This window comes from Zootoca vivipara, chromosome 15 (assembly GCF_963506605.1).
Source record: "Zootoca vivipara chromosome 15, rZooViv1.1, whole genome shotgun sequence".
Taxonomy (NCBI): Eukaryota; Metazoa; Chordata; class Lepidosauria; order Squamata; family Lacertidae; genus Zootoca; species Zootoca vivipara.
Window position 1 is genome coordinate 18,264,094 of NC_083290.1, and position 24,747 is coordinate 18,288,840.

At 40.9% G+C, this 24,747-nt stretch overlaps 1 protein-coding gene across 4 annotated transcripts in view; it reads right to left on the bottom strand.

Moving 5' to 3' along the window:
* The window catches only part of APLP2 (amyloid beta precursor like protein 2), a 57,221-nt gene that overhangs the window by 21,576 nt on the left and 10,898 nt on the right, over nt 1-24,747 (bottom strand). For all 4 annotated transcript variants that reach the window (XM_035138846.2, XM_035138847.2, XM_035138845.2 and 1 more), the window contains exons 2-6: nt 11,318-11,491; nt 9,841-9,970; nt 3,012-3,124; nt 1,791-1,981; nt 1,021-1,232 (exon numbers count right to left, since the gene is read on the bottom strand). In XM_035138846.2, coding sequence (XP_034994737.1) covers nt 1,021-1,232; nt 1,791-1,981; nt 3,012-3,124; nt 9,841-9,970; nt 11,318-11,491 — 820 coding nt within the window. The remainder of the gene's footprint in view (nt 1-1,020; nt 1,233-1,790; nt 1,982-3,011; nt 3,125-9,840; nt 9,971-11,317; nt 11,492-24,747) is intronic.

Sequence of the window (24,747 nt, forward strand, 5' to 3'; positions counted from 1 at the left end):
ACATACATCAGTCACAAAAACTGGTGCACCTTAATCCCTTTTGCTTCACATTAAAGAGGCTTTAGGAGACACTGTTTGAGTCAGAAAATGTGTGTGTGTGTGTGTGTGTGTGTGTGTGTGTGTGTGTTTTCCCCAAACCCCACCCCACCCACCCACCCACCCAAAAAACCTCTGACTACTCAATTGTAGTTTTCAGGTTGTTGTTGTTTGAGGAAGAGTGCTTACTTGGTGCAATTTGAAATATTGAAGGTATCATACTGAAGGGGGAAAGAGTAAGCAGCTGGAAAAGCATGAAGATCCCAGGTGGCCCTTCCACACATACTAACTAAGCTTCCAGCAAGTGAAATCACAGTATTCTGGAAGATTACCAAAGAGTTTGTACCTGCAAGGTTACAGGAGTTGCTGGCATCTGTTTGACAATCTGAATTTATCTACATTTTATGCCGATGCCGTTAACTGGCCTGCTGTAAATGTCACTATAAGAGCATGTAGCCAAAAGCAGAACTGCTTATACTAAGCTTGCCCCACTTTGGGATAGATGGGCTGACTGATGGATAAACTGTAGCATACATAAGAAATGTATAAATGACAAACCATTTCATCATTTTTGATAGTATTCTTCCTAGTTTTTCTATGAAGGAGAAAATCTGAACAACTTTTCACCCAAGTAACCCATATTTTAAAAACAACAACGTTTTGATTTGCAATGTTTTCCAAAATTAGATAGCAGAAAGCTATTTCCAGGCAGTCTCAAGAAAGAGTGCCAGAGGTTAAGAGTTGCCAGTGATACAGTTGGCAAGAAGGCACTATATGTCCCACAATTTGGGGCCAGGAAGAGACTAGTCTCTAATGAATGGCATACAAGCTCTTCTCCACTGACCTATTTGGCAATTAAAACATCTAAATAGGAAAAAGGCTACTAGACTAGAAGTGGAACATTCAACATATGGATTGGCAAGATCAATTTGACAGCTACTGGAATAAAGAAGAGCCGAGTGAAGCTGCAATGTGGCTGTTTACCTTTCACATCACTCATTATTTCCTTCTCAGCAAGCGATTTCTCATTGCTTGGTTCTGTCGGAGGCTCTTCGTTGTAATCTTTATAGCCATCGTAATAGTAATCCCGATCTACCACCACTTCTTCCTCATCTTCTTCCTGTTCCTCCTCTTCGTCATCCATTGTTGCTATTGCCGCTGTGAACTCTTCTGTATTTGCCTCAGTGGGGAACTCACTAAAAAAGATACATACAATTAGAAGGCAAACCAACTGCTATTTGCAGGCATGAATGTGCAGCGATTTGGCTTTGGGTCTCCTCACCTCAACTTTAAAAGAACTGGAAGAAAAGAATGGAAGCCCAACCAACTTCAGTTCTGGAAACTACCCTATTGCATCTACACAAGCTATTGTAGCAGTGGCTCCAAGATGGGCTCTTAAGTTTTATTATATGGGTCTATTTCCAAAGACTCACAACAGCCAGCACCTCAGTAGTCCATGACCCTCAACCTGCCCAACCACACTTAAGGGACCCAGGAGCAGGCAGGGGGAGAAGTAAAGAGGAGCACAGAATTTCAAAACATTGAGCTCAACAAAAATAAAACCCATTTCTTGAACCAGGCAGACACCCCATGCAGTAATGCTAATGATCTATGGATCGTAACAAGCTAGCATGATTCCATCCCATGTTTATGCTCTTAAGGTGGCCCTTAATGATCCTCACAAAGCTTTTCTCTGCCCAACCAATGGGAAGAAAACGTTGCAATAAAATGTGGAAAGAGCTTGTAACGATTACCTTTTGTAACTGTCATAGTCTTCGTCCTCCTCCTCTTCCTCCTCCTCCTCTTCTTCCTCTTCCTTGGAAAGAGCTTCATCAACAATTTTGGCCTGAGGGCAGCACACATACTCTGTGCCATGGAACTGGTCTACTCCACAAGGAAGCAGCATGCCATAGCTGTGCAGGATCATCCCCTCAGTCAAACAGGCCTGGAATAAGTATTAAAAGCAATGGGTCAGAACAGAAACTCTTGGCTGTTTTAATGCGTGAACCTCTTCCATCACACACACACACACACACACACACACACACACACACACACACACATATTTAAAGGATGACACACAGATTTGGTATAGCGTTGCATCTTAGCCTAGGTTGCAAAGGGTCACTAGAATCATCTGCAATAAAACTGCTGATTGTTTAGAAGTAGTACTAAGGATAGGGCAGTGAATGTCGAGGAAGGTCCATGCCTGGAAGCTGAAACTGCACATAACATCCAAGAAGTAAGATACCAACTTGTTGCTGACTCAATTAGACCTTCCAGCAGGGGTTGGGGCTTTATAACTTCAACAGCCTTGGTGCAAAGTTACATATTAATGCAATGCACAATTTAGCTTGAAACCAAGTTGTGCAATTCAACAGTAATTTTATGAAGAGCATATACTACTTCTGCACTTTAAACCAAGGAAGTGAAAGGGTGAACATTCCTTATCATTCTAGGAATCACGCTTTAGAAGCATGTTAAGATGATGCTCAAATAAAAATCTGAAAATAGATCTGCCTTCCAAAAACTTGGACCAAAAACTCCAGTGTTCCAAATTGAGAACCCTGAAGCCCCAATTATGCTACTCTGTCCTAGCAGCAAGGGAGTCAAATGTCAACAGAACTCCACAATTATGACAAACAAAGCCTGCATGAAACTGGCACAAACTGGAGTTCTCAAACGGCTAACTTAGTGAAATCATGACTCTGTGGAAAACAGGTTGTTGTTTTGCTTAGTAAATCAGGCTGAACAATGATTTACACCCAGGATCTAAATTGCTTCATTTTGGTGGCTCAGTGTTAGTCAAAAACTTTGTAACTTGAAGATATTCTTCAAATTCTCCCCTCTATTACTCCTTGAAAGAAGAAAGGCATTTCTAATTCTGTATTTCAAGCTTTCTCTCAAATACCACTTCATGGCATCTTATGGGAGAAGGCCTGAGCATTCCTTCTCTTGCAGCCAAGGTACCGTACCTCTTTTGATATTGTGTGCCAGTACTGGTGACTTTTACACACATCCATCCGCTCCCTGTGGAAGAATCGGCACTTTTCTGGAACCAAGAGGACATCACTGACAAACTCACCCACTGTGGAGAAGGAAAGAGCACAAGTCAACTGCAAAATCATATCTCTCACACAAGTCCCAAGCTTTACTTTCTAGTTAGAGACATTTACTTCCATCTGATGAAGTAGACCATCAACCTTAAAAACTTATGCTACATTAAATTTGTTAGCTTATAAGGTACCACAGGATGCCTTGTTGATGCTACTGAAGTTTCATGTCTCAGAAAAAGGATGCAACTGGATCCATAGCAATGGTAAAATATCTCTATATTTAGAAGGCCTCTCAACTGTCAGGATTTTCAATTTTATCTAGGAGCTCAGGATATTAAATTAATTGAAACAGGGAGAGGACATGACTAAGGCTTTTAAAACATGCATTTGAAGATAATTGGAAACTTGAGATTGACATCAAAATCCAATATGTCTCCTCAGAAGTAAGTCACACAAATAGGACTTACCTGTGAGTAAGCCCGGTATGAATAGGTCTGCACCCTAAGCTACTTCAACTTTTTCTTTGAACACCCAATACAATAAGAAAGTTAACCAGAAAGGAACAATCAGTACTCTGTTCTCTAATAAAGGCTACAGCCACTGGCCATGTTCACATGCCACACTAAGCCATAGCCCATCTTAAACAATGAACATGCTTCTGCTCCCATACCCATCTCACAAATACTGCATGGGCAGTACAGCCAAGCCATATTATGGCTTGTCATGTTGTACAAACACAGATTGTTTTAAGTCAGAAATAAGCCACAGTTTGTTCTTGATTGTGTCACATTCGCAATTAAGCCAGGGGTCAGTAACCTTTCGGGGCATGCAGGTATATGTACAAACTGGAGAAACTGTTGCCAGAACCATACACACACACACACACACACACACACACACACACACACACACACTGCATACATACTTCCCTCCCTCCCCACTCAGTAATTAATTAGAAAATGATATTTTTGCTTTTATTACCAAGCCTAGTTTGGTCCGGGGGGGGGGGGGCCAGACCTTCCTGGTAATCGTGCGTGGTTCTGTTCTTGTTTTATTATGTCTATGAGCTTAAAGCTGAAATAAAGTGATTTGGATTTGGACCTTCCTGGAGTGTGCAGCTGGGGAGGAAAGAGTTAACTTTCCTTTGCCAGCTTGCACACTCCAGCAAGCTTGTACTACCCCCAATAATTAGGCTTGAAAAAGTCTTGTTGGAGCCATTATGACTTAGCCTGACATGTGAACCACTTCACTGTCCAGTATCCAAGATGGACACGGCTATTATTATTACTAATGCTATTTTTTAACACTTGTTTAGTGCTAACAGCATGCCAAGTCCTACACGGAACATTATGTCCTCTGGGCACTACTAGACTACGCAAATAGTATTATGCCAACTTTGCACATGCAGGGAGATTCTGAGTTGAGGCCCATTTAAGTGTGCTGCTCAACCTCATGCATTTGGGAGTCCCAATGTTGCATGGGGCCTATATCATGTGTTCCACTAATCTAAGCTGGGTTTTAGATGAATCAAGGGAAAGGGAAAGGGAAGAGTGACAAAAGTTAGAAGAAGTTGAGACTAAATAAAGAAGCTGCACAACAGATGAGGCAATAAGCTGTTGAATAAATGTTTGAATAAAAAGCAAGTATAGCAGTCAGTTTATTTATATATGACATTTTTCACAAATTCACTGGGTTGCATCCAACAAAGTCCTACTTAGAGCAGGCCAATTAAAACTAAAAGGTCTAAGCTAGTCAAATTTATTGATTTCCGTGGGCCTACTCTGAGTAGGTGGGTCACAGAAAATAGACAATTAAAACACAGTAGCACAAACACAATAAAAAGCATAATAGGTTGCAATTTAGCATTGACAAATGAATTAACAATTTATTCAAATCATATAAAGTTCAAATAAGCATAAAGCATACTAATATGTCAATTAAGAGCATTTAATACTAATAATATCAACAACATTAAAACCATATCAAGCAATCTGTTCAGGAGTTCATTTAACAGCCCAAATCAAGTACCATAACAAGAGGAAAAGATACAGCAGTCTCCAACCAAGGCAGCTGAAGCATTATTTATTTATAAAGTTTTTATGCCACTTAATAAATATCTAAGCAGTTCAAATAAAAAATAGAGGTTTCAATAAAGTGTAATAAAGGCTAGATAAATTAGATAGATGCAAAATACAACTGTGTATCACAAATAAAACTGAGCAGGGTATAAAACAAAAGCAAAATGAAAAACCAGCTTGGTCCAGGAGAGCCAATCCTGCTTAGGTATCCTGGTCCCAATTTGCTTTAAGGAAAACACTGAATTAGGCTCAGTAGCTAATAGGAAGCAAGTTGTTGAAATACAGGTGTTTGCTGGGCTACAGCTCCCATCATCCCTGGCCAGGGGTGATGCTGGAGGGCCACCAGGTGAGCCACCCCTGCTATACATAAACAGTGATGTGGTGGCAGCTATTCCAGCAACGGGAGAACTGGGAAGCAGAGCTCACTCCTCTCCCTCAAACTGTCATCTGGGGGCAGCCATTCCATCAGACTGCCTCAGTGGGAGAGACAGGAAACAGAAGGCTCAGTCCATCAGCTTTTCTGGAGGCCAAGCTCCACCAGGTGCCTCCTGACCCTGAACTTCGTCAACTGGTCCATATAGGAACAAATTGTGTATCGTGGGTTTTGGTTTGGTTCTTTTTAAGTGTAAGCCTATGAGTATGTATTGTCTTGTTTTGATTGTATGGCGCTGTGGGTTAAACCACAGAGCCTAGGGCTTGCTGATCAGAAGGTCAGTGAGCTCCCATTGCTCAGTCCCAGCTCCTGCCAACCTACCGGTAGCAGTTCGAAAGCACATCAATGCAAGTAGATAAATAGATACCGCTACAGCGGGAAGGTAAACGGTGTTTCCATGTGCTCCTCTGGTTTGCCAGAAGCGGCTTTGTCATGCTGGCCACATGACCCAGAAGCTGTACGCCGGCTCCCTCGGCCAATAATGCGAGATGAGCGCGCAACCCCAGAGTCAGTCACGACTGGACCTAATGGTCAGGGGTCCCTTTACCTTTACCTTTAAGATATTCTTAGAGCCTTTTTGGCTGACAAGTAGGATATAAAAATGTTCTAAAGAAATAAAAGGTAAAAACCGGTAATTAAAAATCCTGCTTTCGTTTGAGGTAAGACTCCCACCCACACTGGGATTCCAGCTATACTCCCAAACAGCAAGGTGAACGACAAGGCTCTTTAGGCATGCTACCAGGGGTGCACCTAAGGGATGGCAAGGTTGGCCCCCACCAAAGGCCCAGGCTCAGGGGGACACAAAAATTGTACCTCTCCACTCTGGCTGTTCTAGGAGCCTTGGTGGAGCTCCTTGCCAAGAGCATGGGGGGCACCAATAAAGCTCCTTGCCAAGGGTGCAAAGGAGCCTAGGTACGACTCTGCATGCTACCCCCTAGTGACAGAATGAGCTCCTTTCACTGTGATTGCCAGCCAAGAAACTGTGTCCTCACTACAACCTCTCCTCCCTCCCATGCCCATCTCTAGGCAGCAAAGCTCTGTGAGAGGCAAGATGGGAAAGGCCTCTGTCTGGGGTGATGCCCTCATTGCTAGTCCTGTTCTCATTAAAGCATACAGTGCTTAAGGTAGCACAACACGCCTCATGCCCCAAAAGCAGACCTGAGGCTGACAAAATGAGCCCCCTGTGATCCCCCCACAAGCTTCTGTGCAGTTTCATCTCACTTCAGGTGGGGCAAGGGAAGTGGAAGCAAGAGTCCCCTGATAACAAATACTATCTGCATCACCACCCTGTATCAGAAGTGGCAGGATAAGGGCCAGAGAAGCTATGCCACATGTAGACGTGTGGCAGAAAGCACAGCAGTGAGGGGTAGAATTAAGGAGCAAGGGCGTGAGGGTCAATGGGTATTTCCTGCCATAAGCAGAAGCAATTCTGAAACCAACAGTATTAGGCAAGTGTTCCTATATTATTCCACAGCACCAGAATGACGCAGCTTGCTTGGATGAGCCAGTGTGGTGATAGAAGGGAATTCACCCTTGGCTTCCTTGAAATGGAGAAGTGCAACAACAAAGCCCAGAGAAGGAAGCACGCCACCACCAAGTAGCCAAAAGGCAACCACGGCCTAGGAAATATTTATTTATTACTGCATTTATTGTATTTTTAGCCCAACTTTTCTCCCTAAGGAGCTCAAGGTAGGGTACATGGCATCTTCATTTAATCACAACAACCCTGTGAAGTAGGATAGGCTGAGAAGCAGTGACTGGTCCAAGATCACCAAGCTTCATGGTCAAGTGGGGGGATTCAAACCCTGGTCTCTCAGGTCCTAGTCCAGCAGACTAACCACTACACCACACTGGCTCTGTAGAAGCTGCTTGTGCCTCTCACCCTCCTGGTCTTAATCATGACACAGAAGTTCACAGTGCAACATGCAACACTGATTTCTTATTTATAACGTTCTTCTGAAGAAGAAAAAAACCTGCAAGGAGGAGTCCTTTTTGAAGGAGAGGTGGGATAAACGCAATAAAAAGAAACTTATAGATTCCAGTGCAGTGTTTCTCAAACTTGGATCCCCAGTTGTTGTTGGATTACAACTCCCATCATCCCTGACAACTGGTCCTGCTAGGTAAGGATCATGGGAGTTGTAGCACAAGAGCTGGGGATCCAAGCTTGAGAAACACTGCACTAGTGTTTTTCACCTGCTTTAATGTACAGGAAAGGCATCCATGCCAAAAAGCCCAACAATACAGTATTTGCCACTACAGTTTCATTTAACTTGCTGCCAACTCTAAACTGTTCCAAAGTCTGCTTTGACTTGGTATCAGAGCCAAGAACAAGGGCTTGCACATCTACACAGTGAGGACAATGAACCTGGAAAGAAATATGTCTCCTCTATATCTTCTTATGGATTCATGGAAGCCAGAATACAATGTGAATGAAGTTAATTTTAGAAAGGGCACACATGAATTCCAACTCAGCTGTGCAACTAAAGAAGTTTCTCGTTCCTGTTAAAATGATCTCCTATATATTGAAGGATCAGTAGTTTTTAAGGAAGTAACCCAAGCTGCGGTATGCATGTCTATCCTTCGAGAACACTGCTAATAGAGCTAACACTTCACATTTAAGCCCAGACAGATGAGGCATTTCTAGTCCACACAGCAGCTTAACCAAACAGTCTACATATAGTCTGCTTTTCCTTCTTCACCAAGCCTAGCTCTGCTCCCACTCCCATCAACCTATTGTCTCACATATTTACAGTTCAGCAAGAGTGCCAACTGCGCCTCATTCTCCACAGCCATAGGAAAAGGGAAACTAGAGGAAAAGCAAAGCTAATTATCTACAAGGTGTATGAGGTTAAGTTTCCACCTGCATCTGAAATTCTGTAAAAAAAAACAAAAAAACTGAGGCTGCACAGAAGATAGAGAAGGAGCACAATCACAGTACACAGTAGTGGCCTGTTTTCATTGAAACTAGACCTTTCACAGGCCAAGTTCATCTAGAAGCACATCTTATGCTTACTGACTCTGCAGAGAATTTCAGAAATCTCCCACAATCTGAGCTCACTTTAATTTGTTTTTTTTTCTTTAAAGGATATTGGTACATGTGACTGACTTAGGAAACTGGAGAAAGCCTTTCACAATATGGCCATGCAGAGACAGACTCTGTTTGCATGACATGCTCCAGTGGCAAACCATTGTGTTGCTTGTCAGGGGTCACCCAGTAAAGATTCTCCACAAACTCTTCCTCCCTCGGATGCCATAAAAATGATGGCCACTACCTGCCTGCACTGGTACAAGGGAAAACGCCCCATTTTGTTCATTTTCACCTTTAAACCACATTTCACAACCTAGGACATCGATCTGAATAAACTATGATCAGGTATGAGACACAAAGGATCAGCAAAATAAATACCACACTAAAAGGAGCAGTCTTAACACAGCCATTCACAAATTTGGAGAAGGTGCCGCAGAGGCAGCTTCAGGTGGCAATTGTGAGAGGTGCTTCTCATGAGACTCCACAGCAACAGAGACAGGACTTTTCATGCTTATAAGGCAAAGGACATTCTACTGGCAAGACTGAGCCATCCAGCTTAAGGAACATAGGAAGCAGCCTTATACTAAGTCAGACTGGTGGGCTTTTCAGCATTACTGTATATACTGACTGGAAGTGGCTCTCTTTGATTTCAGGCTGGTACACTATTCCTCAATTCTAACAATATGCCTATCCCACTCTCTCTCTCTAAGCCTGTACTTGGCCCCAAACTGGTGGACCTCGGAGTTCTAGGAAAAAACTAAGGAGAATTCCTAAGCTTGAAATATGCCCACCCTGACAAAAAACAACAACAACCAAAACTCCTTTCTTAGGTAGCTCTTAAGTATATGAAAGATCCACTGCACTTTCTTAAAATTCCAGGGTTCATTTTATGCCCAAAGATTCAATGCAAGTAACAATCAACTAAACAAATCATAGTTAAATCAACGACATGAGCCTTACCATATTAATTCCATTAAACCAGCCAGAATTAAAAAATATAGAAAAGGTGTTCTATGCACTCTCTGCATAAATATTTTTAACATTTGCTACTGAAAGAACATTTGCTACTGAAAGAAACACCATTGGCATGATCAATATGCACAGTCAATGTTGTTATGAAGTTTCTACATGCAAATATGGGGGTGGGGCGGTAATAACTAAAAGAAATAGACACTAACAAAAGTCAGGCATGTCAACGGAAGTACTTACCAAGACACTTGAAGGGAACAACAATGTGGGTGTGGCCTTTGCACTGCTTCTTGCCTGTTTTACACCAGTTTTCAATGCTGACTGGCTCATTGGCTTCCACCACATTTGTAATCTGAAGCTCTGGATAAATCTATTTTAAAAGTGAAAAGAAATACTATACACATGGAGAATTGATAGACTCTTGGCAGGAGACAGGAAAAAACAACATTTTAAGAAGGAAAGATGACTCCTTGAGGGACACAAAATGTGCAAAAAGCCTGTTATGTTTATCGAAATAAGAAACTAGGTCAACAACAAGCCAGTTCACATGTAATGCCAAATCCAAATTTGGCATTACATGAACGACCCTTTTTCTCGCACATTCCCTTTTGCCTCCTCCTTCCCCCTTCACTTCACATATTCTGCTTTCCTAAGTAATTCTTTATTTAACAGAAACCATAACTTACTTCTACACTTGAATAAGCAAACTATAGTTTGCATGAGTGAATTCTGGTTGTGTCTTGTGGTGTTTAAATTGATATTTAAATGGTAGATATTTAAATTGAACACCACTCAGACCTGACCATCTCCTATACAGATGAGGAAATTCCTGAAGGTAGTTATTCTGGGCTTGAAAATACTCCAGCCTTGGAAGTTGCAGAAAAATCAAATTTTATCATGGGTAAAACAGACCTGTCAAGAAAAAAAATCTCCCAAAATTCACAACTGCCAACACAATGCTGCTGGTTCTTTGCTTCCTAAGCACAAAAACATATGCATGACTTACACATATGCTGAAATCTTCCTCCTCTATTTGCTTGGGTGGGCACTATCAGATTGTTGCTACCAATGCAGCACCTTAAAGAAGCTGAAACGTGCTGCTGTTGTAACACCAATCGTCTAGCACAGCTATTATGATGGCTTTGGGGTTAGTATCCTGGTTGGCATGGCCAGGTAAAACACAGGAAATGCGATTGTATCAGGCCAGAATCTGCAGTTTACAGTCATTCTTTGTCACTTCTTCTTGTTGATGCACTATCACTGAAGTTAGCAGTCATCAGGATCTAAATGATGGTTGAACTATCACTATTTACCTCAGGTAACAAGGCAATTAGAGATATGCAGTGTGTGTGTGTGTGTGTGTGTGTGTGTGTGTGCGCGCGCACACACACACACACACACACACACACACACACACACAGAAAATGTATGTCATTGCAAATACTTCAGAATAGCTAGACAGAGAAAGGAATGCAATCCCCAAACCTTTTACAATGGAAGCCTTTGCAAAATGCTGAACAGACAAGGGCAACACAAATCTAGTTTTCATGCACAGGGGAACTACGTCACAAGTGGTACTTCCTCATGATCTCTACATAAACTGTTGTGGCAAAGTGCTTTGCGGAAGGGACTGCACTGCAGTTGGGAAATTTAGCTGAGTTATGAGTCACCAGGATCTAAACAAAGGTTGCACCAGCTACAAAGAATGACTGCTTACCTCCTGGCAGTACTGCAGAATCTCTTCTTTCCTTTCAAAACAGCTCTTTGTCCCAAAAGTATCAGGTTCCCATTTTCCAGTCTGGATATTGACATGCATATTAAGCTTACCACAGAACATGGCAATCTGAGGCTCAGCCACAGCAAATCCTGTGCCGGCATTGGCAGCAAGTGCCTATGGAGAAAAAGAAGTTGATGTTACACACAACTAGCTTTTCCATATTTTTATTTAAGAAATTTATATCCCACCTTTCATGGCAAAGATCTTCCAAGGGAGGTTATAAACAGAATAGAAGTATAAAACGTGTTAAAAATACATATAAAACAATCCAATTACAAAACTAAAAACAGCAACAGCTAGAAGCCCACCACACTTGCACCATGTTGAGGAAAAGAACTTTGGAAAGAAAAGAACTGAGGAAAGAACTTTGTACTTCATAAAAACTACCCTCTCTTGCACCATGCATATGATGAGCCTTCAGAACTTGAAAACTTCCTCTCACTGCAATGCAGCATGACAGACCAATCCAAACCTGCTACTGGTACTAATAAACTAAGCTGCATGGCCACACTTCCAGGGGGCTGTTGCTCCTTCTGCCCACTGGAAGGCGAATACAAGGCAAACTGGTCCTTAAAGCCACCTCTTAATTCCTTCCACTGATGTGTGTGTGTGTCATGCATGTCTTTCTTTACTGATAAATGTGACCCTTCTGCAGCATTTCAAAACAGACAAAGGAACTCAAAACACATTTCCTTAATCAGGAAAGTAAAGTGTGTATACGTCCAAGTATGCATATCTAACAGCCACATTTGGAGCATCATATCTAAGATTATTAAACTAAGATATGTGCAAGTCTTTTGTTCATGCATAGACCTCATGCCATCAAACCTATTTTACTATAACTACCGTATTTTTTGCTCCATAAGATGCACCTTAATTTTTAGAGGAGGAAAGGGGGAAAGCCCTGTTTTTTGGGATCAGCTCACAGTTGTGCAGCTTTTTTGCAAAGGGGGAAAGCTCCAATTTTTTTGAGTATCAGCTCAAAGCTGTGCAGCTTACCTTGCAAAGGGGGAGAAACCCTGTTTTTATGGAGTTCAACTCACAGTTCTGCAGCTTCTTTAGGAAAGAAAATGAAAGGGAGCCATTTCTACAGTTTCCAGACAGATAATCTAATCAGCCAGTCACATGTTGCTGGGGAAACACAACAATGGAAGCCTGGGCAAGGGGGTGGGGCCGGGAAGGGAGCTAGCTTCTCTTGTCTCCCTTCTGATCTCTTGCAATCAGCTGAGTTCTCTTTCCCTCTTGTTAACGCTTTTTTTTAAAAGAAAGAGCTAAAGGCTATCTGCTTTCCGCCCTGGGCAATTCGGCTCCAGGGACCATGCATTCGCTCCATAAGATACACAGACATTTCCTCTTACTTTGGGGGGGGGGTTGCGTCTTATGGAGCGAAAAATACGGTATTTAGCTATTTCTTCCAGACTGAAAAAGAAGGTTGCAGGTTCAGAACAAGCCAAGATACTAAACAATGGTTTGAATCTGGTTTAATTTCCTGGCTTGTACTGAAGCTACTAACCTTGTTTTCCCACTTTGGGTTAAATGTGAAACTACAGTATAGTTAAAAGGAAAGCAAGGAACCAAGGGGCTCCATGCACAAGCAAGACTTGCTGCATATCTCAACTTAACAAGGCAAGATACAATTGCCCGAACCAGTTCAAAAAGACAAGAAATTTTCAGGCTAAATTAAGCTGCCCCTGAAGAAAGAGGACTCGATCAGTAAAGATGCAATGGCATTCACTGTCAATGCCAGAAGTTATGAATTAGCAGAGCTGAAGAGCTTCACTTATAGCAGCTTCACTCTGCTGCTGTTCCCCAAATAAAATCAACTTGAGGGGTACAATTTTAGATAGTGAAGCAGAATCTCATCATTACTGTTTGCCATTTTCAACCTTCATTACAATTTTCAGTTCCCTTTGAGAATCCAATATCAATAAACCTAGTATACTTGGTGACTAATCATTTAATAATATATCCCATGATGGTTTCAGTGTTTTCCATAACACATTCTAAAGAAGATGACAAATATTTAGTAAGGCCAACAAATTATTCTCTGCCTAGGGCCTGAACCTGATGCAAGGAAAGCCAAAAACTTCGGCTTATACGACATACTACAGGTACAAAAGTTTGGAAACTCAACCTAAACCAGACATCAATACACCAACTGGACCAGTGACCCAAATGGAGAATTTGTGATTTACTACTTTGTTCTCTCAGAAGAGGATTCCTTCCAATACTTTGTCTAAATTAGGAAGAAAGTTGTTTGGCCCCAACACCAGGAACATTCTTAACACTTCTAGAAAACAGCCTCATATTCTCTTTGGGAAGGGAGGGACAGCATATTCACAGGAAGGAAAGAAGAAAACACAATGGCACAGAGAGATTCGTTTATAAAGGCTCAATATTTGGGATAAGAGACTTCTTTCAGGGGCAGCTTGGCAAATTTATTGAGAGGAATGACTTCTGTCTTAAACAATCTTGCACATTAACTGATAAATGGTTGACTTTAGCCTCAATAACCAGCCTGTTATGAGTGTGTTTTGTCCTCTGAACACATTGTTAAGTCACTGTACAAACAAGTCAAGGGAGCCTGATCCCTTGAATTGAATTCTTGCAGGCAAGTCTGAGAATCCACACCATAAACCTCTTGTTCTCCACACTTGTGTAGCTTCTCATTTGTACTAACAAACAAAGCACCAGCTCCCTGTGCCCATGTCCTCTGGAAACCCTTCCAATTGTTATAAGAATTTTAAGGTTCATAACTGTATATATAAGACCACATGTTTGAAACCCCACAGTTTAGGTCCTGAATGAATTGACCTCACTATTTCTCTGAAAGGTCAAAGTGGGAAATCTCCCCATTGTCTCTTTCCTCACAAAATCCTGTCCTCACAAATCCTGTCTTAAGGGCACATTCAAGATATGAGCAGGGTGTGAGTCTGTGACCTGTGACCTAGATTCAGGAATTAAGTAGTTATAATAACAAAAGAGTGGTCAAGCCAAATAATGCAATCAGGTAACTTGCCAAAACAACGCACTCAGATTTCTGCTGGAGACCGCCTTTTTAAAAAATAAAAAAAAATGTATCTATGATGTTTCTGGGAGTGGTCTTAGACTCCAGGGCGGGAATTTAAATTGTCTATATAAGGGCTTGCATGCATGGCTCTGGGTCTCTCCCACCCCCCTCCTGTGTGTTGGGGGGGGGAATACCCTGTTGCAACAGCTTTTAATAAAGATCAGGCTTAACTATCTGCCTTGCTTTCCATTAGACCTCTGGTCTGGTCTCTGTTAATTTTGCGCTGGCAGGGATTTCTAAAACCGTCTTGCCAGGGTTCAGGATTCCACCCGGAATCGGACCCTTTATCTAGATAATTCTCTTAAATTCTTACAACACAACTTTCCCCTCCTTATCACTTTGGGCTCAAAGGCAGTCTTCCATCTACTGGGAAGCCAAATATTTTTTCTACCCTTGAGCTATGGTATCCCACTTTCAAAGTACCTGCTACAGACCTGGAACGTTCAGTCTTAATTGCCTTCCTAGTCTACAGAATCCATTTACTGTACTACAGAAAAGTAAAGGGAGTCTGAAATGAATATAAAATAAAGGTTGTACTCCCTTCTTTGCCTTCATGTAGCTTCTCCATTAAGCAAAATCTGTTTACAACTGACAAAAGTTGCATGCAGGGCACACTGATTTCTAGTCTGTAGGCTGATTAAAACGAGCCTTTCTACCACACACTATGGTATTCACATACAGGTCTTGAACAACCTGGAATTACTCAAATATCAGGGGAGGACAAATGCAAATGCCTGTCGTTTGAAGACCATATTAGCAAGCAAATGAAACGTTTCAGAAAGAGAGGGTGGAACAGTGTTCAGTGCCAGGAGAAACAGGAGACAGGGCGTGTCTGGAATGTTAACCTTGGGTGTTCACATGCTGCATTGTGCAAAAATAGTCCTGGACTTTGACTTATAACATGCAAAGGATTTATAAGGTCTATCCTACTGTGAGCCACTGTAATTTTCTTTCTTAGAATGGTACTAACAAATGTATACAGCAAAATCAAGTGCAAGAAGCTGCAAAGTCAGCTATGCCTATTAGAAATTCATCCAAAATATGTTCTGAACCAGCATGAACTTTGTTCAAACAGAGATCTTAAAGTCAAGAGGATGCTGTGTTTAAACATTAATGCTGAAGTGTTTATTTTAGCCATCTTTTCAGCTTATCGCCACATTACTAAGGGAAGCATATCCCATTACTAAGGGAAAGGTATCGCTCCTCCTTGGATTGTTTGCATATCACTGGAGACAGGTTGCCATAGAGACATTTAAAATACTTATTCACAAGTGAATAAGCTAAATGAGTCACTCACCCTCAAGATGTTCCTGTTACCTAAAGCAATTTCAGGTAGATATATGAACCACAGAAAAGAACATTTCATGTCCAGCAGTACAGGTCAGTGCTTAGCCAGTACCATGTACACAACATTTTGAACATCAGAGTCCAATCAGGCTGCTCAAAGCATTCAATTGTCTTATGCGCGTGCGCGAAGCGCCGATAGCTTCTACGCATCCACGTGCCACGGAACCCAGATGTAAGCACTTCCGGGTCCGCGGCGGTTGCAAACCGATCGCAAACCACAGCGATCGTAAACCGAGGTATGACTGTAGCAGGTTTCACTCTCATATGTGGCTGAGAAACCTCATACTAGGTTCATCTGTGACATCCCACTAGTTGCTCTCCCACCACCACTGCAAAAAGCCTTCAAGGCTTTTCTTTAGATGTTCTGGGCAATTTCTGCCAAATTCTGCTGCAAATTTGCTTTCCACAAAGACATATTCTGCTCTTTAGTAACTTCATTGAAATGGACAGTATGTGCATTTTCCCAGTCTAGGGCAAAGCTGGTGAAGCTTGTTTTTTTTTTCTTGAACAAAGTCAATTTCAAAAATTTCCACTGGGTTGCAAAATAAATGATCAAGAATCGACATTAATCTGAAGGCTGGAATGGGGCACGGATGGGAGGAAAATTCCAGGATGCGTTGTGTTTTTTTCAATGTCTTTGCATCCAACCACAATATTGATTTATTTTTCATTTTTAATGTCTAGCTGCCTTAATTGCTCCACTTTACAACAGTTTCTATGCCACCGGAAGCCAGTGGAGATGAAAAGACTTTTAATCATGTCCCCTGGAATGGAGAGAATCTTAATCCAGCCAACAGGCTGCTAAACTATGTGTTTCCTTCAAAACAGCAGCAGGTTCTACGATGGCATTTGCACAGCTGAGGCAGGTCTCTGAAATTTTCATTGTCCTGGGTGGGGGCCTAACTGCTCTTTGTTTTACTTTATGCAGGATGCAAAATTTGTCGTGAGTGCTTGCTCAAGTATTTATGGTGATTATTGGTGCAATCTAAGTACACATGGAAAGAATGTTTACTTAAAAGCACATTAAAAGGTAAAGGTAAATGGACCCCTGACATTAGTCCTCATCATTTAGCCTCAAAATCAACCAATACTGAGACCAGAGCTTTTACATCAGCTTTTAACCAGCCCCACCCCCGCCTGGTGGTTCATATGAGGCAAGTGATGTGAAATCTCAATTTTTTAAAAAATTGGAAAAGGTTCTGATGCCCTAGGTGGATCCTATTTAGTACGTTCATTTGACTTGTTAGTATTGTAAACCGAACAGGGGGAAAAATGTACAATTTACATACTGTGCATGGCAACCCATGCCAGTAGTGTAGATTTTGGCTCAACTCTATCCCCCCCCCCCAAAAAAAAGCTCAACAACTTTTGAAATATGGTAACCCTAGAGTTAGAAGCTAAGTTTTTGGAAGGGGGATTAATGGAGGAACAAGAGAACAGCAGTTTGAATTCTCCCCAACAATCATCCTGATTCCCATCTGCATTTGACTTTATTAGTCAGCAGGCCCCAGACTCCACTACAACAAAAACTAAGTAGAGAGACTAATGGAAGACCTCTGAATGCAGGATGCTGTGTGAACAAGTTTTTACGTTAGACAATAGCAATAAACTCCTGAGATTAGTATGCATTGTCACTCTGCAGAGCACTTCTAACAAAACTTGGATTCAAGTTCACCCATGAGACACCAAAGAGGATTTGTCAAAGCAAACACTTGGTGTCACATCTTGTAATTGCAGCATGAACTAACTGGAAGAGCGAGACTATTGGTTCTAATATTTAAGAAGGCACACAGCAGGATCACAGACTTGTGCACATTAACTTGGGTTGGAATAAACTGAAATAGATTAACCCAAGGCACTAAAACTGGGACAATTTATATAAGGCTATTCGGAACAGAAAGACTTTTGTACAAACAACTGCACAGTTAAGCAATATAGGAGGCAGGGGGAGATTTGTTTACTTGTAATTCTACCAACATATTTACATTATTTATAGGCGACCCTAAAACAAGAAATTATCTGGAAGGCTCACATAATAAAAGCCACAGACTTCTAAAAAGATTTAAATCAGATCTAAAAACTGGATAGTGAAGAATAATAAACAAGGTCACACACACACCCATCTCCCACAAAGGCTATCCAACAGAGTGATCAAGGCTATTTCATTATTAAAAGCAGGTAAAGGTAAAGGGACCCCTGACCATTAGGTCCAGTCGTGACCGACTCTGGGGTTGTGCGCTCATCTCACATTATTGGCCGAGGGAGCCGGCGTATAGCTTCCAGGTCATGTGGCCAGCATGACAAAGCCGTTTCTGGCAAACCAGAGCAGCACATGGAAACGCCGCTTACCTTCCCGCTGTAGCGGTTCCTATTTATCTACTTGCATTTTGACGTGCTTTCGAACTGCTAGGTTGGCAGGAGCTGGGACCAAGCAACGGGAGCTCACCCCGTCACAGGGATTCGAACCGCCGACCTTCTGATCAGCAAGCCCTAGGCTCAGTGGTTTAACCACAGCGCCACCTGGGTCCCTATATTAAAAGCAGGACTAAACCTCAATTTAAATGGATCTATTTCATCCAAGAGTGCTTGGATTTTGCTAGCAGCCACCCACTCCAGCACCTTGCCCAAGGAAGGGATATTACCTACCACCCTGTTGCTGCTCAGATATTCTGGGTTCCATGGTGTGACAGTCTGAACAGCCTAATCCTGTTCCCATTTCAGCCTTATGGCATTCAATCAAAGGTCCCATTCTGTCCCATTTTGCGGAAAGACAAGTTCACATTTAAACTGTACACATTGTGAACATACTTGCGTAAAATGTACCCTTTTCAGTGTATTCATCCATACAATACATATTAAATAATACATGTGCACATACTTTTTGTTCACCAAATGCTACAACACAATTTTCATGAAATGTGTAATGTGACTTTGAGTTTTACTCTGATCCATAAGCAATTTCTGGTCATCAGATTACTGCTTTGTAAAATGTGGACCAAACAAATTCCTCTTCTATTACTAGTTCAAGGTAAGCTTTTCCAGCAGCTGTACCAATTTTCTATAATGAAGCCGAGATCACTTCCCAGACCCAGCCAGCCAGCCAGCCACCTAATCTTTGCTAGAGATAATAACCCAAGCCGGAAACTGATTTTACCAGGCTGGGGAGACAGTAAATATGTGTAAGTAAAATAAGAAGTGTTCCAGAAAGCACGATGTCACTGAATGTAAACTTCCAGCATCAAAAGCACACTGTATGCGCCCACCTGGAAGCTTCAGTTTGTTTGCAATTAGATAAACCAGAAAGGCTCAATGTGGACACAGGAGTTGTCCTAACTGCTACTAATAATTCAGCTGTGGCTCCTTGTTTTGAATTGTATTAAACCTCATGTCTGGCAAGAACGCAAACAAAAGGGCTCCTGTCCTGCGGTTCTCAGTCAAGGATGAGCTGTCAAGAGTGTGAAAAGCTGCCCAGTAAGATGTCAACTGAGCAGGTCAATGTGCTGGTTGCAAAAGAGAGAGTGACCACTGGTTAGCTGCAATAGTTATCTCCTAAAATAACACTAGGTGCTGGGACCTAAGAACTGAACTATTTCATGGGAAGAGTTTGATCCTTAAAGGAAGTTGGGGGGATCATTCATTGAGTTTGTAGGTATCCTATCAACTTCCTCCAATGATGTCATGAAAGGAGCACATGAGGCTGCCATGTTTGTCCAGCATTGCCTTCACTATTAGTAACTCTTTAGGGTTGTGGGCAGAAGCGTAGGAAGGTCAGGTGGTACCCGGTGCGGAAAATTTCTCGCCCCCCCCCAACTTCTTTTGCCTGCAAAAATGGTTTTACATTATTTCGTATTTTCTAACAAAGGAATGTGGATTCTGGGCCTCCGATAACAAGTAGGTGACTATGGACAGATACTTAAATCTACAGGATGGATTGTGTTTTTGCTTGTATTATTTTATTTATATTTATTGTTTATTTACAGTATTTAATGAAATTTATTTTAAAAAACAAAAAAACACCACAGCAGTAAAATCAAGAAAAATTAACAATCCTACTTTAAAACATACAAAAGCTAAAATATTCAGATTAAGATTACTTCAACTTCCTAAGCATCTAGGTATGCTCGTCTAAAGAAGAATGCTTTTAGCAGGTGCCTGAAAAGTGTCTAGCAAAGGCACGTGCTTTGTAGCAATAGGTGGGGAGTTCCAAAGTGCAGGTGCTGTCACAGTAAACAATGCAGTACAGATATTATGTGGAACCTGTAGTAGTGCTTGAAACTACTGAAGGGGAGGTTTTGTTTTATTCATTCAGCTCCACTGAATTGAAATTTCAGCCTTCACGACATAGGAAAACGGCCAAGTAAACAGCTATTTCCGTGGAGGAGGGTCAAGGTATTAACTGATATGCATGAAATTTAATATATAGCTATATAATCCCAAAGATAGGACCTTTGGAGCAGGCATTTTTTAAAAATAAAAAAAAAGCTATTTATGAACCGCCCTAGTAGGGCAGTAATTGTTCCTTGATAATTTGTTTTGGGGGGAACCCCATGATGGCACCCGGGGCACCCCCCTTCCTACGCCCCTGGTTGTCGGTCACTACAGTGGTGCCTCGCTAGACGAATTTAATTCGTTCCACAGGTCTTTTCTTATAACGAAAATTTCCTCTAGCGAATCCCATAGGAATGCATTGAATTTTTTTTTGACTTTTTTTTTTTGCCCATAGGAACGCATTAATTGAATTTCAATGCATTCCTATGGGAAACCGCGATTCGCTAGACAAATTTTTCATATTGTCTAGCGAGGCAACCTCCGCTGGAAAAAACCTTTCGTTAAGCGGAAATTTCGTTAAGCAGGGCATTCGTTAAGCGAGGCACCACTGTATGCCTTTTCTTCAAAGCATTGTAACAGGCCACAGGCATAATTTCAGCACTTCTTCTTTAATGTTGTGCCTAATTTTTTCCTGGATATTTAGTGTATTTTGCTGTTATGTATCGATTCACTGCTTGTGGTTTCAATTGTAATTTGTGTAACCACTTAGATTTTTTAATACTTAACTAAACTAAAACAAATGAGTGAAATTAATCAAACTGAACAACAATGACTTGTGCCTTAATTAGACTGAGAATAGCCGTAGATGCAAGAGCATGGTCAATGGTTGGGGATGTTGGGAGTTTAAGTCCAGCAACAACTGAAGAGTCACGGGTTCTCTGCCCTGTCTTAAAGTCACAACTACTTCATTACATCAAGAACTTTGACCAACCAGCTTTTATGATCCATCTTCATTTAAGCTAGATGTAAAAAGAATTAATCACTGCCATTACTTTTGATTTAGCCAGGAAAAGCTGTTACATGAAGCAAATGCTGCAAATAAACCAGCCAAGTGTAGTTTGAGCCAGTCTGTAGTATGAAGTACGCTTACATTACTCTTTAGATCTTATGCAGACTTAGCCATAAATTTCAGTGTACTCAGCCCATGGGAATGTCTGTTCTAGAACTATTCAGAGGTTGAATAACCTTTCAGTGATCCATTAGCTCTCACTTTACTTCAGTGTACTGAAAATTCCAGCAGTTTCTTTGGAGCACTGATGTAATTCACTCTCTTCAGCAAGGACAAAGAATTTGTTCCTAGGAAATTGATCCTTAGAGATAGTATGCGATCAGGAGCTAGCCTCAAGTATTCCCTTCCGCACCAACTCCCCAGCACTTGAAAAAACACTGGGAGGCAGAAAGAACACACAAGACTACAAACCTCTACTGGCTGTAGACTTTAATCTCTGAGGTCACAGTCATACATTCACTGGATGGTATTATTATTAATAATAATAATAATTTACACAAATACAGTAGATCAAGTTCACATATGATTCAGGTTCATATATGGTTCACCTGTGATGTGCATGCCTTTTAGGATGAGACTAAGGAGGTAGATGTAGAAGGTTTTTAATCCATCAGTTTTCTGAAATTATTGTTGGCGCGGAAAGAATTCTGCATTGTGCTTCAAACTGTTTTTTCCTAGTTGCTCTTCCTGCCTTTATTCAGCAGCTAGATGGCTTGAGCTCAGGAAAACTAATTAATGCCTAACATAACAAGCCATAGATCTAAAGATGAGCAACTCTTTTAAGCTTTAGTATTTTTTAGCTTTTTAAAAGCTAGTATTTGCAACAACATACTCAGGCAAGAGGAGAATAATTATTGCTTGTAGTCATATCTGGTGCACCTAGATAATACCAGCCACTCAGTGACTCTGAATTGAAACGGTGCATAACAGCATACCGATACTTCTCTGGTTTTCTGGAATTCGTTTCACCTGATTTCTATAGGAAACCCTAGTGCACAGATCTACTCTACGGCCAACATCAAGGTTCAAGGGAATATGCTACCATCACCCAATCTTAATGCCTTTTAGGAGGCAGCACAGTCATGTGTAAGCAACTCAGCTTATTTTATTTTGTAGTCTTGGACAGAAAAATACCTTGGAAGAACGCATCAGCCTTTCGAATTTTTACATTTCAGAAGTGGATGTTGGGAACATTATGGCTGCATTTTTCTTCAATATAGTTTATCAATATGGATACTAGTACTTCTAATTATAATTGTTATAATAAAGTTGCTGTGGATATACACTGCACTGTTTGAATAAGTTTTGCTTCCTCAGCATGGACACAGTACATAATTAGGACACATTGAATTTTTCATCCAATTTCAAATTCCCAAAATGAGGGGTGCTAAAAAGTTGCAACATGACTTGGGAATTCAAAAGATATTGTGTTTAAATATACAGTAGTTTTGTTTTGCTTGGTAAATACATACATAATATTTACTTTTGAACGTTTTTGTGACATTTCCAATAATTTTAAACTCGACTTAAACTTGACTAAAAAAAACTGATGAAACTTGTTTATACTGTATATCTTATTAACTGATGTACTGTAATTACTTCCTAATGTTGTTTTATGATGACAAGCTAATGTTGTATGCTTATCAGGATATGTTTTATGCAGAGAAACTATTTTTTAAAAAACATTACCTGACATATTTAGAAGGTAAAGTAAAAATTCTTTGGTTTTTTTATAGCAATTTATGCACTTTTTAATCAAACATAGATTTACCAAGCTAAATGTTGTCCAATCACAAAAAATAGCAGTTTTGAATTCCTCACACCCAAAAAAAGACCCCCCACTGAATAAATTTGCAAAAATTCCCCTAAAATGACATTCAGATCATGTACTGTATATCATTGACATGTTTATATTTTGTTTCTCTTGCCTGTGTGCATGAGTGTGAATTGTGTGTACCAAAACATTTGATAAGGTAGGCTCTTGTTCACAACAGCTTATGCCACCATAAAACAGTAATTTAAACAGTCTGGAACATTACTTATTTAAATGTAAGCAAAAATATATTTTTCTTTGAATTCCTCAATCTTCTTGGATATCCAAGGAATATGACAGTACCAGGACATCAGATACAAGATTTGTCCCAAGACTAATCAACTAAATTAACTGTCAAGCCATGGTATTTTTTATCTCGAATCAAAGTTAGTGATACTCCTTTAAATGTGGTGCATGTTGCTACTGGAGTTTATTTTCTTTTTGCATGCATTTAGATGACTCCTGTTTTACTGAAGCAATGTCAAATCTTGATACATATGTGCATTAGATAAACAGATCAGTTTTACTGGTAGAATTTAGTGCAAAGCCAGAGGACTCATTCAAGGTCATGGTAATTACTGTGACTGGATTAGTACCTATCCCTCCTCCTCCCACTAACCTCTGTAATTAGTCTTATAGGATGATAAATTACCGCTTTCCCACAGGAATTATGAAAGTTTAATCCACAAAGAAAGCTAAAGAAGTTGCCTTTGTTTTAGAGTTACGCACTTTTTGGAAGGCGTCTGCTCCCTGCTCCCCCCTGCAATGTAATAAAACATTTAACAATCGTTCAGCATCCCCAGAAACATTTTTTTACAAGGAGTTCATAACTTCCTTTAAAAAGGTGAGCACCAGGAACAGTCTTTAGACTCCTAGGTATTCCTTGCTCCTGACCTAGATTATTTCAACTGTGGGCAACCAGCTTCAAAAGTAGGACTTCTCTTTTGCAATGAGAACTTTAAAAAAAAACATTACTAAGATATGCTGCAGTTCTGCTTGATCTATGTGGATAATATGAGTCTGTCTGTTGCTGACACAGCAGGCACTAAAATCTAACCATACAAATTAATAACAACAACAACTATTATTGCTATTATTATTATTACTACTACCATCACATTACACACACATTCATCAATTGGGAAAGATCTTGGGATCATCTTTTCCCCCAACAGCCAGGGCCAAACCATGATTTTCAACATCTTCGCCCTTACCAAGTACTCAAGAAATATTTGCTCATCCAGTGGTTCTCTCATTCTCACACACCTGTCATCCTACCAGTGACTATGCACCCTCAATTCAACCCAATTTTTAAAAGGAAAACTCTACTCTTGCAAACTTTAGGGTTCCCCCAAGCCCGTTAATAGCCCCCTTAGGAATAGTACAATGAAATATAAAGGCAGCAGAAAAATACACATAATGCTGCACCATCATAGAAACAGCATCTAGAACATGGGTAGGCAAACTAAGGCCCGGGGGCCAGATCTAGCCCAATCACCTTCTAAATCCAGCCCACAGATGGTCCAGGAATCAACATGTTTTTACATGAGTAGAATGTCTCCTTTTATTTAAAATGCATCTCTGTGTTATTTGTGGGGCATAGGAATTTGTTCATTCTCCCCCCCCCAAAAAAAAATGTAGTCCGGCCCCCCACAAAGTCTGAGGGGCAGTGGACTGGCCTCCTGCTGAAAAAGTTTGCTGACCCCAGATCTAGAAGCTTGCTTTAAAGGCTAGGGAAAAGCAAGCAGTACAAGGCAGGCTCCCTCAGGAAGTAATTCAAAAAACACAATGCTACAACTGAA